The sequence below is a fragment of the Eptatretus burgeri genome, chromosome 8 (assembly GCF_056783735.1).
Source record: "Eptatretus burgeri isolate ZD-2024b chromosome 8, Ebu_testis_v1, whole genome shotgun sequence".
In the NCBI taxonomy this organism is placed as follows: domain Eukaryota; kingdom Metazoa; phylum Chordata; class Myxini; order Myxiniformes; family Myxinidae; genus Eptatretus; species Eptatretus burgeri.
Genome location: NC_140968.1, coordinates 23,940,480 through 23,957,912, shown reverse-complemented (window position 1 = coordinate 23,957,912; position 17,433 = coordinate 23,940,480). Strand labels below are relative to the sequence as shown.

At 44.9% G+C, this 17,433-nt stretch overlaps 1 protein-coding gene across 7 annotated transcripts in view; it reads left to right on the top strand.

Annotated features, from left to right (window-relative positions):
- The window catches only part of TBC1D5 (TBC1 domain family member 5), a 123,277-nt gene that overhangs the window by 86,491 nt on the left and 19,353 nt on the right, over positions 1-17,433 (top strand). For all 7 annotated transcript variants that reach the window (XM_085891175.1, XM_085891174.1, XM_085891171.1 and 4 more), the window contains 4 exons: positions 391-533; positions 3,138-3,244; positions 5,970-6,061; positions 6,315-6,580. In XM_085891175.1, the coding sequence (XP_085747301.1) occupies positions 391-533; positions 3,138-3,244; positions 5,970-6,061; positions 6,315-6,580 (608 nt within the window). The remainder of the gene's footprint in view (positions 1-390; positions 534-3,137; positions 3,245-5,969; positions 6,062-6,314; positions 6,581-17,433) is intronic.

Genomic DNA, 17,433 nt, shown 5'->3' with positions numbered 1-17,433 from the left:
TATTTATTTTTGCATTGGGATATAAAAGCTTGCCGCCAGTCTTTTTAAGGCAGGCTAAACCACATGCAAATTGTGAGTAAGTATTGCCCATGAAACACGCATGCTAGGAGCATGGACCATCAAAGAAAATGTTGTATCTGATGATCTGATTAAAGGGGGTAAAAGCTAAATCCCATGTATGACTTATTTGCTTCCAATTCTTGTGAAATCTCAGGATGTTGAGAAGGTCTCGACCTCGTTTCCAGGGAGCTACCATTATCCCCGAACCCACTGAATTTTGAATGCTTGACTTGTTCACAGAGTGCGGTGGTCTTGGGGTAATGATGTGTGGTGGTCTGGAGATCATTTTACCAATCTGATGTTTTGGTTGTTTGTCATGTGTGTGCCCAGTCGCTGGGTCCGCCTCCTTTTTGGTCGCGAGTTTCCCGTGCAAGACTTGCTGGCATTGTGGGATGCGATATTTGCTGATGGTCGTTCCCTCTCGCTTGTTGACTACATCTTCGTTGCCATGTTACAGCACATCCGTGATGCATGTAAGTCATTATTATGCTTACTTGCTTTATTCTTGCTGGTCTTTTAATGGTGTGTGGGGCTCGTGAAGTTTCTTATACTTTTTTAAAAAACAGACATGACGTCACAATTGAAGTATTGTCACATCAAAGGTCCTGCTAATGCCGAACCGCCAGGCCGAGCATTAATTCAACTCCCGAGGATCGGAATGGTCCCTCGCACACCCTTCATCAGAAATACTAATTCCGCCGGTCTCTTGAAGCGTACGTTAAAATTTTAACCTCGCCGAGGGATTTACCAAAGCCGAGCCAAATCATTGTCTCACGCACGAGCTTTTCGATGGCGGGTCACCACACAAAATGTGTTCTTGCGGAATAACAGGTTTATTTAAAGAGTCACAGAATGCCGAAAACTGAGAATCCCAAGACGATAGACGGACACTATACCGTGTGCTTTTATTTATTTGCCTGTATTAATGAAACTACTTAATACAGAATAGGAATTATGGCATCATGAGCACACAATGATTCATTAATTCATGCAAAATGGGGGGGGGGGAGAGGGGGGAGGGTTGGAGGCATGCGAGGTCTTTCAAAAAGGATACCGGGAATCAAAATAGCTCCACCGAAACAGATCTCGTGCCCACGACACGGACCAGTGAAGAGGTGAAGCATCTAGTTAGTGGGCGAAGAGAGCATAGAACACTAGAGTAGAGCGGCAAGAGCTTGTAGTGCGGCCAAGGAGATCAGATCAGCGGGCTGAATGTGGTGAGAGGAGAAGGCAGCCCGCTCAAAGGACGAGTGAAGATGAAAGACAAGAGAACAGCAAGTGTACAGGGCCTGACTCACAGCCCCAACTCCTATGGGCTGCCTTCGTTTCCAACAGACCAGCTCCACTCCACCGGTTCCTCACGCAACTAAGCAGCCCAGCTAATTTCCCGCACCTGTGGGCAGTTCATTTTATTATCTTTCCCACGATCGTGCCCACCGTGTCAGAGCATCCCCTGCTCACCGTCTGGGACCAGCCAATGAGAGTGTGTGGTGCTGCTGCAGTGATGATGCCACACAAATGCAGTCGTCACTGGCGCCGCCCGAAGCATCGAGGGCTGCAGGGAGGTTTTTAATGCCACACCCAGAATGCAAACACAGCAAAAACGATAAGGGCACTCGGTAGAGCGCATACCTCTGCTACATTATAATACCTGTTCTACGAGAACATATCGGGCCCAATACATTTTTGAAATATCATGCTATCCAGTGCTATATCGATTTTGGCCCTATCTCTCACTGGTGAAGAATCACTTGAAAAATTAAATAATTCTCCTATCTAGATCCAGACTCAGATCTTCACCAAAATCGAATCAATTTCGCCTTGCCACACACCCAATGTGTCCACTAAGTTTCATCCAAATCCGTCCGCAACTTTTTGAGATTTCGTCCTATATATTTGTTTAGCCGTATCTCTCAATGGTGAAGAATCACTTAAAAAATTTATCAGATCTGGATCTGGATCCGGATCTTCACCAAAATTGAATCAATTCTTCCTTGTCACCCACCCAAAATGCCCACCAAGTTTCGTCTGAATCCGTCCAACTTTTTGAGATATCGTGCACACAAACAAACAAACAGACAAACAAACAGACAGAAAGGGGTGAAATCATAACCTTCTTCACTTTTGGTGGCAGAGGTAATAATCCCTTCTGGTGTCACCACATCTAGTGCCTCGACTAGTTCACAGAGATCACAAAAACGAATAACGCTTTCCTACCGAATGTCAATGTCGACTCCGACGCCCCATCGGGTACACATAAGAACAAAACACCTTCTTTCTGACGGCTCCCTAATTACGGGAAATGTTCCAGCCAACTCAAACACACTGACAACCGAACTTATCATCTACCGAATGCATACCCCTTCCAATGTAATGTTACAGTGTACAATAGTGCATGCCATTTGTAACGGGTGTTGCAGTCATTAGAAGACATTTAAATTCTGCTTCAATGGATGGTCAATGTTTAAAAAAAATCCAATTTTAGATTTTGTTATTTTCTTCTAATTGCAAGCTTTGCAGAAAGGATAGATACCTCGATATGGGGTAATTGGGGCTGGGGTGGGGGGTGATTCCAGCTTGATATTATACTTTAATTAAAATGAGTTGTGATGTCGAGATAAAATTATCTGGATTAATGCATACTATCTACCAAATTAAACTCTAGTCGATAATATATTCTCAAGTATTTCTGTTGGTGATGTAGACCATCAATTGTAGTTTAATTGATTATACACGTTATCTTAGCCCAGCTATAAATGGGTGTCCCGTCTGCCAACATTAGTTGGTCGATGTCCAAGAGCCCACGGTGTCCTTCACGAAGAGTAGGCAAGCTTATTGCTGGCACCCTGGCCAAATTTCAAATTCCTGCCCTGACTACTTAGTCGAACGTCGGGCCTGGGCAGCCGATTCGTTTAAGACTTGGGCCAAACATCCCCCGGCTAACCCCACAATAACATGGGAATAATTGTGGCTGCTTGGGAAGGAGAAGAAGAGTTGATTATACACGGTCTGCATCATGATTAACAGCTTTTACCCAAACCATGCTGTGTGTATTGATGTCGCATTTCCGATTTCAGTGCTGTCAAGTAACTACCAGATGTGTTTGGGCCTCCTGATGAAATACCCACCAGCTGGCGACATGCACCACCTTGTACGGAAAGCCCTATTTCTACGTGATCCCAAGGTTTTTCCTTTTCATTTTATTCTTATTTATGAATTGCAGAGTACCTGCTTTATTGTATGTTGCTCATTTTCTGTAAAACATGTACGTATTCTCAATAAATACCTGTGGATTTATGAAAAAAATCATCCATGCAGAGATCTTTATCAGTGTTATTACAGAAGACCGGTCAGTAGTTTGACTACCGTTCAATTTCAGCATCTTTGCAAAGTTGTGTCGATTCGGTGGACTGACACAATCTTGACCAAAGAGGTCCTCTGCAGAGCTGGGATGTCCAGCCCCAGGCATTCCTTTCCTGTAGTAATTCCCTGCAGACTACTGTAGTCGGACCTGTTGGCAACTATAGTGCATGAGAGTACTACTCTCATATGGTGTAGTTCTAACTGTAGCATTTTTGCCTGGGACGTGGAGGTCAGGCTCAGTAAGCTGCCGAGATGGGAAGACTGTGTGACGCATGGATGAAACCCGTCTCCAAACAAGACGAGCTCTCCAAATTATAGCCAAGGCGTTGCTGATAGTGAAACGCTCAATTAACCGACATACCTGTCAATGAATGAGGAGCTGTGGCAGCCAGCGCAATGGAATGGCGATCTGTGGACAAATGTGGCACTGACGTAGCGAAAGCGACCAGAGCCGGTATCGCCAGTGGTGATCAATACAGCCTCCATATCCTAAAACTGCGACTCAACGTCGTCTTATTGCAGTGTATAAGGGTGATGTACATAAGACTGCTTCAGTGGCGCTAAACTTCTGGATGTTTTTTTTTTTAAAGCGATCTTTAAAATCATTATTTTATATATAGTGGAACACTGTTGGGTATCGTATTCTATGAACTCCAGTTGTTGTGTTTAGCTGTTTGTTTTTGGTTTGCAACAGATTAATACTCGTACTCAACTACCAACCACCTGAATTTATTTAATGTGGGAAAGTTTTTATTTTTATTTTTTTTCTATGGGGTCGAACACTCGTGGAGGATCTGCAACACAAATCACACGCACATTAGGGTGTATCAAACGCCCCCTTTTTTGCAAAAGTTTGAAAAACATAACGGCGATGGGACAGATGTGTTCGAATACATGAAAAAACATTTCTCATTTTTTTTTCAGAATTTTCGGTCATCATCTTGGGGGTCCACATCAGGGTCAAAGTTCAGGCACGCAGCTCCCACGCATTTTTCAGAATAAGGTTATTTTTCACTATATAGTGATCAAAACTTGTGTCTGGTGGTGAAATAATTCTGACATATCAATGTACTGCTCCTTTGGTGATGTTTGTAACACGTTGGCTTGTAATTTATTGGCACAATTTCCCGGAAAATGGTATTTTTTCCCGGAAATTGTGTTTTCCCGGAGAATTTGACACGTGGCAGATCATGAATGTAAAGGTTTGGACGATTTGGACAATTTGGACTGTAAAAGTTTGGACAAAGGAACTTGGACTATTGCCTCTGGGGCGCTTTGGTACAGACTTCAGAAAGCCTCACTTCCCCAAGGACATTCACTTGACGTCTGGCCTATCTAACTTTGTCTCGGTTGATTCTTGGTTTGTGTTCCGAGAACTTGAACTGGACGATTCATTCTTAACGTATGAAGTGAGTGAGTGGGCAACACTTCCAGCCTATGTGGATTCAAAATCTAAAACCAAAGCACTCAATGTAACTAATGATGCGGCTGAACGTCTAATAAAACTCGGAAAGGACGGTCTCGGTGCAGCTTGGTCTGAAGAACACTTTCAGAATGTGCAAAAGTCACTTAGAATGACAGGAAAGAGAATCTGAATGTCCGAAAACGCTTGAAACTTGATCATTAATGATATTATATGAGTACCTTGATATGAATACACATAATTCTGGGTAATAAAGCTGTGAATTTGACAGAACCGAGGCATTTTATTACTATTTTATTGTTTTTTTTCTGGGAAAATCACCAGTTTCCCGCTTCTTTGGCAAATTTCCTGGAACATTTGATTGGCTCTATATCACTGGAACATCACCAAAGAAGCAGTACGTCGATATGTCAGAATTATTTCACCACCAGATACAAGTTTTGATCACTAAACTGAAAAATAACGCTTATTCTGAAAAATGCGCAGGAGCTGCGTGCCTGAACTTTGACCCCGATGTGGACCCCCAAGATGATGACCGAAAATTCTGAAAAAAAATGAGAAATGTTTTTTCATGTATTCGAACACATCTGTCCTATCGCCGTTATGTTTTTCAAACTTTCGCAAAAAAGGGGGCGTTTGATGCACCTTAATGCACATGTGCAGTCGATAATGACATGGGGAAGACACTGGATGAGTGTTCAAACAAACACAGCTGCTATCCTTGGGGGGGGGGGAGTGGATTCACTTCCATGGGCACTCTATGTACCAGCGACGCCATCTTTGTGACGTCACTTTTCTCTCCAAAGTCATCATGGCAATTAAATAGATGGTTCCTCCCCCACCTGCCATGGGATACCAACCCAGAGTTTATCCATGCATTATCCCCTTAATGCTGAGAGCCAAACAAAGAAGTAGCACGTACTATCTTGTCTTTAGTATGCCCTGGCGGGGGTGAGAATGGAACTGCCAACCTCTCAAACTCAGAGAAGATTCTCAAACCATGACACCACAGAGTCTGGTACAAACGTAAATACAAATCTGGTTTTAAGCTTACCTATCTTGACTGTGAAGTTCTATTTCATTACAAATGGCCTCCTCCTCCCTTTTTTTTTTTCAACTGCAGCAACACCCACGACCAGCCAACTATCTGCTGACCCAGAACCTGGAGCCTGCCCGTATCACGAGTGCAATCGCGCAAGGAGATCACTTGACCAGGTTTGTCCACAAAAACCAATGTACATGTGCACCACAGAGATGAGCGATATCTGTAGCATTTTGATTCCAGTAAACAGACTTCGATGTTCCTTCAAGAGAAAATAAATTGAGATGCTATTTTGCCAATCCTTGCAATTTATCACCACCAATTCCCGGAGGACATCCTAGCCCCATCCAATTTAGCTGAGTCAACCATTCTTAATGATATTGTACAGTAGCTCTTATTGTTCCAAATATGGTTTCCCATGTGCAGGGAAGCCTTCAAGAGTACAAGTGTGAACAAGGTATCGGCTGGAATTCTCAACTTCACCCGCAAGTTAATCGGGCCCCCGAGCCCTGTGATGGGACCGACACCACGATACCAGCAGTCATATCCTCAGCCCCAACCTCACCATTCTTACTCACAACCCCAACAAACCACCACGCAAGTTCAATCCCAGCAGCCCAACTTTCAGCCCCAACCCCAACCTCCGACACGCATTCTCAAGTCAGAAAGTGTACCTTCCCACCTGAGCAAAGGTGAGTCCATTGCTGAATATTGGGTCTTTTGTGGGTACTACCAAAATTGCATCTCTGTTGTTTGAGTTCCTATCTCGTCACATCCTTGCCAGAATTAATGCCCAATTTGCTACTCAGTATACCATGCTTGTCCGATAGGATGGTACAGAGACTTATCTTTAAGCTGTCTAATCTTGGTTTCATTATTGCCCGACTATACATTGTCAGTTTGATGCTTCAGTCAAAGTGTTGCAACACAAAGTGCTCCGTTGTCGGTTAAACTCTGAACCTCTATTAGTTGGTGGTCGATAAAGATCCCACGATGTCTTAAGCAAAGAGAAGGCAAGTAATCACCGTCACCCTGGCCAAATTCCAAATTGCTGCCTGACTGCTGCTATAAAGACAAGGGCAAAATCCACCTGGCTTAATCCTTTCCATGGTGCCACTTTCAGCAACACCGACCATGTCTTATCTGTGACTTGCTAGAGGTACCAGGTAAACCTGTACTAACCTGTTTCATGATCAGGTTGTCAGCGACTAAACCGTCTCCCCCACCAAGTTTCTTGGTGAGGAAGGTGTATGGATATGGTCACCCAGCAGGACTAAAAACAAAACCTGTCAAAGGGCGGAGGAGCTCCTTGTGAGCCAACGGCCATCCATATCGAGTGCCTGACTGTGTCTGCGGACGTCCTCCTGCAGTTGGGTTACTTTTTTATTAGGAGGTTGGTGGCAGGATTTGCATTCCGCTCACCGTAAAAACCTTCATTCCGCAAAACATACCAAAAGCAAAAATAAATCTGAAAACCCACTCCGTGCGAGTACCTCCTGTGCAGCTTCCCTTCACAAGGTATCTCACCGGATGACGGGATTGGGGCAAAGCCTTCGGAACCCCCAATCTTTAATGATAGGAAGAAAACCATGGGGTAACCTTCCAGGGTCAGATTGCAGTAGTGTGTGTCGGGGTGGTGCTGAGGTGTCGTCCACCAGACGGCGTCTCCTTGGGTTAATCTGAGGCGGTCTCTTCGGGTGGGTACCTGGAATGTCCTATCACTAAGAGAGGATAATCACCTGTCTCTGTTATCATCTGAGCTCAGGCGTTTGGACATCGGTATTGCAGCACTCTCTGAGGTTCGGACACCGGATTGCGGCAAGATTATGGTGGGTGGTTCCTCCTACTATTGGTCTGGTTGCTCTGATGGTTACCATGCCCAAGGAGTTGCTGTAGCTATGTCCGATCTGCTAACTCCATTGATAATTGAGGTAACACCGGTCAACGAGCGTATTATAAGACGAAGGTTTCATCACTCCTTGGGTGTCATTTCCCTGGTTTCTGTATCTGCTCTGACTGAGGCGAGTGATCTCACCATGAAGGACACATTCTATGCCACGCTTGAGTCTGTGGTTGATCAATGCCCCAGGCGAGATACTCTTCTTGTCTTGGGGGATTTCAATGCATCGATTGGAACTGATAGAGATGGTTATGAGATGTGTGTTGGTCCCCATGGGTCTGGAACTGTGAACCAGAAGAGCACTACGTTCCTTGACTTTGCAAGACGTCATGGACTTAGGGTGGCTTTTTCATGGTTTCAGGGCCCACAGGCTCATCGCTAGACTTGGTATTCCAATGCTGGCGGTGTGGCAAAGGGAATTGACCATGTGCTCATTGATGGTTGTTGGAGGATGATCCAGAACTGCAGGGTCTGCTGGAGTGCTCAGTTCCTCAACACTGACCACAGGCTTGGTGTAGCAACTCTGAAGTTGCAACTTAAATCCAGGAGATTGGTACCATCCCAGCCGAGGCTGGATGTTGGCAAGCTCATGGATGAGAGGGTAGCTGAGGAGTTTGCAAACAGACTGAGTGGGAATTTGGGGGGCTTGGATGGCTTTGGGGAATCCTGAAAAGTTGTGGAGTGCCTTCAAGACTACCACCCTTGATGTTTCTCGTGGATGTCTTGGAACTCACCGTAGGGCGAAGAAGAATTTTTGTCTCAAGGCACACTGGATACCATTGACCAGAGTCGCAGGGCCAGGCTGAATGGCAGAGCTGAGCTGTTCAGGGAGCTGAGGCATAACACTGTACGTGCACGAAAGGTAGACAAGGTGGCCGATGTGTGTGTGGAATCTGTGAGGGGGTATCGCATCACCAGTGGTCAAGTGATTCTCGTCCTGCTTACAGGGGAATTCGTGCATTGCGTTCCTCCAAGCTCGTCCCTCGGTGGACTGCAGTTAGAGCAGAGGGTGGTAGGCTCTTGACAGAAGAGTCCGAAGTGAAGGCCCACTGGGCCGGTTACTTTGAGCGGCTGTACCAGGCAGATCCACCAGCTTTCAAGTTTGATGTCAGAGGTGTTTCAATCCCTATTACTGACCCTCCAATCAGCTGTGGTCCACCTTAATTTGTGGAAACACAGACTGTGGTGAACCGGTTCAAATGGGGTAAAGCTCCTGGGATTTGTGGCATCCACGCTGAACTTCTCAAGGCTGGTGGAAATGCTGCACTTGTGTCGTTGCAAGCAGTTCTGTGCTCTGTCTGGAACACAGCCATCATATCAACTGACTGGAAGAGGGGCCTTGTTGTCCCTCTTTGTTACAGTCTTGGCGATCACCCTTCTCTTTGCAATGACCGAGGGGTGACGCTGCTCTCAGTGCCAGGCAAGATCTTTGCTCGGATAATTCTTGATAGGGTTCGCCACCATCTGCTTGAGCACCAGTGTCCAGAGCAGTCAGGCTTTACACCAAGGAGGTCAACGATTGACCGTATCCTTGCTTTTCGGGTCCTCACCGAACACAGACAAGAGTTTCGGCAGGAGCTGCTTGCAGCCTATTTTGATCTCTGTAAAGCATTTGATTCAGTGAATTCGGATGCCCTCTGGAGGATTCTTGGTCTTTGTGGGGTGCCACCAAAACTGATCAATCTGATGTCTGAACTATACTTTGGTACTGAGAGTGTTGTGAGATGTGGTGGTACCATGTCTGACTTATTTCCAGTTGTTACTGGAGTCCGTCAGGGGTGTGTACTGGCCCCCACACTTTTCAGCACTTGTATGGACTGGATTCTGGGGAGGATGTCGGAGAGATCAAGCTGCAGTGCATCATTTGGGAATGTCAAGATCTCTGACCCAGATTTCACAGAGGATGCAGTCATCTTTGCGGAGACATCCATTTGGTTGGATATTGGAGCCACTGAGATTACGAGTTTCCTGGGTCAAAACTAAGATCCAGGTTTTCAATGACATCTTGGATGCTGCTATCCTGTCTGTACCTGTTTGTCGTGAGCATGTTGAGGTCACCGAGAGATTCACTTACCTTGGCAGTGATATTCATTTCTCTGCTGGCTATGAGCCAGAGGTCAACAGACATCTGGGTCGGGCCTGGGGAGTCATGGATTCACTGGATCATGGGGTGTGGCGCTGCCGTTACCTGTGTGGGAGGATGAAATTCCGAGTCTTCAAGGTCCTTGGTGCTCCCAGTCTTGCTCTACGGATGTGAGACTTGGACTCTGACCAGGGATCTGAGATGGAGACTTCATTCCTTTGGTACCAGGTCTCTTCGGAGAATCCTTGGCTATCACTGGTCGGACTTTGTGTTCAACGAGCGTTTGCTGAGAGAGACTCAAATGAGGTTTGTTACCTGCATAGTCCGTGAGCATCAGCTGTGGCTGTATGGACATGTGGCTGGTTGTCCTGACACTGATCCTGCTCACCAGATTATCTCAGCGAGGGAGCCTCGTGAGTGGAGGAGGCCATTGGACCAACCACGTGCCTCATGGTTGCAGCAAGTTGATCAGCATCTCAAGGAGATGGGGATGGGCCAGGCATCTGCCTGGGGGGTGGCCAGATAGAGGCCCTTGGAGTACCGGTGGAAAGTGGACACAGCGATACCAGACATTGCTTTTGGTTAAATTGTTAAAAGGACACATCACCAGTATGGCAGTGCGATCCTGGGGAAAATGGGAACATTCAACAATGCCACCTCCAAGACAGAAGAGAACAACATTGAAATCCTGTCTGTAAATGTAGATGGAGTGTTTTTCACATCCATTTTCAACCCCTTGGCATGCCTCATGCCTTTAATAATCCCGCAGCAAAAAAGCATTCCACACCATGTGTGATAATTTGGAGACTTCAACATTGAGATGTGGAGGCCTGGGCTGATGCCTTTCATCTTGGTGTCAGCCCCTTGTATTTATTGGCAAATGGTGCTATATACTCGTAAATACAATTGTTAGTATTATTACTCGCAGGTACATGTGGAAAATCCGCGCAATGTAAATCCTCAACTCTCCACCCCCCTCACCCTCATAAACCCAAGTCCTCAACCTCCGTCTCCCAACCCTAAGTCCTCATCCTCATCCTCCAAACCCAAAGGCGTCAATCCCCTCTCCACTCCAAGCTGTCAAACTCAAACCCACTCCCGACCACCCCACCACAACTCCTCAACCCCCCCCTCCAAAGTCTCAACCTCCTCCTCCCAACTCTGTCCCATCTTTGCTCCCCTCCCTCCCAACCCCAACTCTGTTCTTCCCTCCTCCACTTCCCCCTGCTCATGAAAGTAAACGGACAATCCCACATAGAAACAGCGGACTATTTAACTATTTCTCCTCCCCCATCATGCTGTCATCCACTTCACAGAAACTGCAATTGAAATAGCTCCTAGATGTCACGGCCCATCAGGAACTGACAATCCTGCGAGATATATGGAAACCCCATGGAATTGCAACTCTCAAGTGACCATGAGACCCAAAACCAATTATCTTCTTCCTGAAAAGTAAATAGTGATGGATGTTTTCTTTCACAATGTCGTGAGATTCCAGGAAGTCCTCGAATAATAACTTTATAATGACCTGGGTTTTATGATCCCAGGTCGAGTTGTTTTGGAGAAAATGGTCAGAAATAATAGCAAGGATCTGCATAACCTCTGCGGCAAAAGCCCTGCTTGAGAGAATGCCACATAGTTATTTGGGCAGGGTTTAGACAACAGACCACTGCCTCAACCGCTAAGGCCTATCTTCACAAGGCCAGTAACGCCTGTCGGCTCAACATCCTTTTGAGGGGGAAACCTACAGGGAGGGCTTGGTGATTATGAATGTGACAGCTCCGACAAGGTCTTTTAGCTTCACATATCACCAAAACGGTGGCGGATTGATTTTTTTCATGAGGTTGAAATTGTGGGTGGGGGTCAGGCATGCCTGGTCTATTGCCATACAGTGCAAAGCTCTGTAACAGTTACAAGCAAATGTTTTTGTCGGACTCATTTTCTGAAGCCACCATTAACGCAGGTGAAGAACTGACGACTGCCATGTCGGAAGAGTGGCAGAAATCTTGGCAGGATCTGATAGAATTTACAGATCTGATGCATAGCAGCAGGAAGGCCTGGGCAACTATCACACGGCTTAAGGCCCGGTCACACCTTGACGTTTTAGCCAACGTATGCCGATTTTTGAATTTTTTTTCTAAAACGCTGGCACACGTTGAATACGTTATGGGTATGTTTTGATAACATTGAGAGCACGCTGAAAAACACTGCCATATGTCATTGTACGCTGGCTTTAAACGTTGTACTTTTTGGTTGTCCTCAAATTTTTTCATGCCTGAAATTTCACGACGTATGCCGGCATATCACTCGCACGTTCCGCTACGCTGGCCACAAGTTGTATGCACGGTCTGCGATCGTTGACAGACGTCAACACATGCTACTTGTAAGTTAATCATAAGTTGAGACACGCCGAGGTAATGTTTAGCGTACCTGAAACTTATTTCTAACCTATGATTAACGTGTTGTTGGCACGTTACGCGATCGTTGCCACACGTCGACAGACGTTACTTTTAAGTTACTCATAGGCTGAAAGACGTCGGTATAATGGATCGTCCTTGCGTCAGCGTCCACGGCCACGGCCAGGACACTTATTTGCAGCATTCTTCAAACCTTTCTTCGGCATGACGAGGATGTTCACACTTTGATGTCTAGCTTGGCTATGATTCCAATTGTCCATCGGCAGCGTCTATTTAAAATAGTCGAGTTTGAGCGTTTTAACACGTTCAGAAGAAACGCTTCAAATTTCAAAACCACAGCGTCAAAAAACAAAGGCGAGTGACAGCAATTTAAATCGTTCATTGTAAACAATGAAAATAGCTGAGTGGTACCGTTTAAAAGTCGTTGAGTGTAAAAAAAATCGAATTGTTGAGCGCAAGCGTCTATTTTCAATAGTGGGGTTTGAGCGATTTAGCACGTTCAATAGAAACGATTAAAATTTCCGAGCGCCAGCGTCAAAAAACAAAGGCGAGTGACAGCAATTTAAATCGTTCATTGTAAACAATGAAAATAGCTGAGTGGTACCGTTTAAAAGTCGTTGAGTGTAAAAAAAATCGAATTGTTGAGCGCAAGCGTCTACTTTCAATAGTGGAGTTTGAGCGATTTAGCACGTTCAATAGAAACGATTAAAATTTCCGAGCGCCAGCGTCAAAAAACAAAGGCGAGTGACAGCAATTTAAATCGTTCATTGTAAACAATGAAAATAGCTGAGTGGTACCGTTTAAAAGTCGTTGAGTGTAAAAAAAAATCGAATTGTTGAGCGCAAGCGTCTACTTTCAATAGTGGAGTTTGAGCAATTTAGCACGTTCAATAGAAACGATTAAAATTTACGAGCACCAGCGTCAAAAAACAAAGGCGAGTGACAGCAATTTAAATCGTTCATTGTAAACAATGAAAATAGCTGAGTGGTACCGTTTAAAAGTCGTTGAGTGTAAAAAAATCGAATTGTTGAGCGCAAGCGTCTACTTTCAATAGTGGAGTTTGAGCGATTTAGCACGTTCAATAGAAACGATTAAAATTTCCGAGCGCCAGCGTCAAAAAACAAAGGCGAGTGACAGCAATTTAAATCGTTCATTGTAAACAATGAAAATAGCTGAGTGGTACCGTTTAAAAGTCGTTGAGTGTAAAAAAATCGAATTGTTGAGCGCAAGCGTCTACTTTCAATAGTGGAGTTTGAGCGATTTAGCACGTTCAATAGAAACGATTAAAATTTCCGAGCGCCAGCGTCAAAAAACAAAGGCGAGTGACAGCAATTTAAATCGTTCATTGTAAACAATGAAAATAGCTGAGTGGTACCGTTTAAAAGTCGTTGAGTGTAAAAAAAATCGAATTGTTGAGCGCAAGCGTCTACTTTCAATAGTGGAGTTTGAGCGATTTAGCACGTTCAATAGAAACGATTAAAATTTCCGAGCGCCAGCGTCAAAAAACAAAGGCGAGTGACAGCAATTTAAATCGTTCATTGTAAACAATGAAAATAGCTGAGTGGTACCGTTTAAAAGTCGTTGAGTGTAAAAAAAATCGAATTGTTGAGCGCAAGCGTCTATTTTCAATAGTGGGGTTTGAGCGATTTAGCACGTTCAATAGAAACGATTAAAATTTCCGAGCGCCAGCGTCAAAAAACAAAGGCGAGTGACAGCAATTTAAATCGTTCATTGTAAACAATGAAAATAGCTGAGTGGTACCGTTTAAAAGTCGTTGAGTGTAAAAAAATCGAATTGTTGAGCGCAAGCGTCTACTTTCAATAGTGGAGTTTGAGCGATTTAGCACGTTCAATAGAAACGATTAAAATTTCCGAGCGCCAGCGTCAAAAAACAAAGGCGAGTGACAGCAATTTAAATCGTTCATTGTAAACAATGAAAATAGCTGAGTGGTACCGTTTAAAAGTCGTTGAGTGTAAAAAAATCCAATTGTTGAGCGCAAGCGTCTACTTTCAATAGTGGAGATGCAGCCATTTAAATCGTTGAGTGGCAGCCTATGAATAGCAAACCCTACGTCACCGGCAAAGATAAACTGCCGCATGATATGGATAAGTTAGGCTATCGTTGGGCATAGTTTGTGAACGCCGTCTTCACGATAATTATTCGTTGGTATATCGTATCTATAAGTAATCAAAGCGCTCTATGCACATTATTAGTTCATTGTGCATTTGTCGAACCCGTTATGAATAGACCTAAATCGTAAAAACAAGCTATAGCTCATTGTTGAAAAAGCCCCATAAAAAATTAGCCGTGAAGAACTTCGAACAATGGTGAAAAGATGTCTCTTGCCCGTGGACACGAGGATGCAAGGACGATCCATCATAACCCACACCCTCCCCTCACACTCACCTACTACTGCCAACATGAACAAACTACTACTAATACTAATACTGATACTGATACTGTTAATGCTGACATGGACCGACTCAAAAAGGACTCGAAAACACTGTTGGGTTCCCCTTTTATGAGCAGCATTTTTATACACCAATTCCCAAAACCGCTGGGAACACGTCTTTATATGGCAGTTGTAAGCTAGAAACACGTTCATTTATTTTTTTTTGTCGACCGGAAGACGTCATTGGAATACTTCTGCATACGTCGATGTGTGTTGGGACTACGTAAAGAATTGGTTCAAAGCACATCAAACATAAGTTAGAAATAAGTTTCGCGTAAAAAAGACATTACCGCGACGTGTTTCGACTTATGAGTAACTTATAAGTAGCCTTTGTGGACGTGTGTAAGCGTCCACATATCATGTGTAAAACTTATCCCCATCGCATGCGGAACCGTATTTGCGGAACCATCGCAATCATACCGTATTTGACGTGCCCCAACGTTTTAGACACATTTTTCTTAGGTCGGCATACGCTGGCAAGATCGCCAAGGTGTGACCGCGATGTTGTCACTTCCATTTCTACGGCAGTTATGATTCGAATCGTTGTGCGTCAGCCTTTTAATAAGCTACGTCACGACATCGTCGGCGATGCGTGCAACGCGCTATGCCGAAGTTAGACTATCGTTGGGCATCGGTTGTGTAGGCCGACAACAGGTTCAGCATTCGTTGGTATAAGTTATCTATAACACACCGAAACGTTCTGTGTCCATTACCAATGCGTTATACATAAGACCAAGTCGCTATGAATACCTCCGAATCTTTAAAAAAAAACATCAAAAGTTCAACGTAAGCCAGCGTTTTACATACATTTTAATACGTTGCCATCGCTGGCTAAAACGTCAAGGTGTGACCGGGCCTTTAGCAATGACCACACAAAAACGAGACAGCACGATAATGTGACGGCAAATCGGATTACCCGCCAAATGCCTCAATTTAGAGGTAAAGCAACCTAAACCAACTATAACCAAGAGTACCAGAAAACTTTGGTTGCACTAACCCATGGTTGCACTAACCCATTCTCCATGAGAAAGCTGCAAATGGGTATTAAATCACTCAAGAATGGCAAAGCTGCTGCCCTTGATGATATCCAGATGGAACAAATTAAACATTTCCTAACCAAAGCACGGAACTGGATATTAAGGCTGTACAATCAATGCCTTACAAGCCAAAAAAAACCCCGAAGTTACGGCGACAAGCCCATGTTATCGCAATGCTGAAGCCTGGAAAAGACCCCGCACTGCCTAAAAGTTTTAGACCCATCTCCTTGCTGTGCCACACGTATGAGGTCATTGAATGACTAATTCTCAACCTGGTTCTCAACCAATCTCAACCGCCTTTTGCCAAATGTCGAACAACATCTCATCCATGAGGTCATACAAGATCACACCCGGGCACAATGACCTCAATTAATAACAGTGCACCACAGTCCAACACAAGGACTTCCACCATGTTGAGTTGGTGTTGACTCAAGCACGAGCTGAACTGATGTCCTACTATGAAGAAAACCAACCTCGCCAAGACCCAAGTATGTGAATTCCATTTGAGAACTCCCAAGGCAAAACCTGAACTCCCAATCTCATTGAATGGCATTCAGCTTTATCACTAGTCCCAAACGATTCTATCTTGGGGTTATTCTTGACCACTCATTGACGTACAAGAAGCACATCGACAAAGTGAATGCAAAGGTAAATGCCAGAAATATCATTCTGCACAAAGTGGGGTGCTCATCCTTCAACATTATGGACCACTGCTCTTGCCCTCTGTCATTCAACTGCAGAATATGCATGTCCACCGTCCAGTATGGGAGTGATCAGCACATGCAAGTAAAGTCGATCCTGCACTGAATGCTTGCCATCATTGTGTAACCAGATTCCTCAAACCAACCAATGTGAAAATCCTTTATCGCCTGTCTGGCATCGTTCCACCCAATACGAGGGGAGCGGTTACCGGCAGAAGGGAACGTGCTCAACAAGGCACAGATACAAAGCGTCCACATTGACTGCATAATCGGTTGACATCACAGAGGAGGCTGAAGTGAAGAAAGAAATTCCTCGCCACCACACTATCACTCAATGTGGACCCTGCTTCCACAACAATCCAAATGTGGTGTGAAAGCCTGTTGGTGATTATGACACCACCAGACTGGATCTGCAGCCCACAGAAGGCATGCCAGCAGGATCAACGAGCCATCATAACCACCTGCACGCTGTTGGAGGATGCTGTAGTGTGTGTGTGTGTGCATGCGTGCGCCCATGTGTGCGTGCGCGTTATACCTCCTAGCTTGACAGAGCAGTAAGGCACAGTTCGCATCCCATAACAGCCGGAGCTGTGTGATCTGTGAGCAGTAATTTCCGTCTGTGACTTGAGCACAGTACCTCTGCCTTACCGCCCCACCAACCAGGATGTCGGGTTGCAGTCAGGAGTAACAATAATCCAAACAAGGCCCTTCCATCCAGAGAAATGCATCATGGTAGTGTACCGCTTCGCCTTCTGCCCGGATAACTTCAGCAGAACATACTCAAGTCTATTTTAAAGATCGAGGGTTTAAAGGTTACAAGCAAAGTTTGTTTTCGAACCTTGCGTCCCCAATCCCATGCTGAAATGGAGTCTCTGGGTTTCTCACTTCGCCATCGCAGACAAGTCAGTGGTCTCTCTGTCTTATACCGCTTCCTTTCTGGTCTTGCACCCTCTGC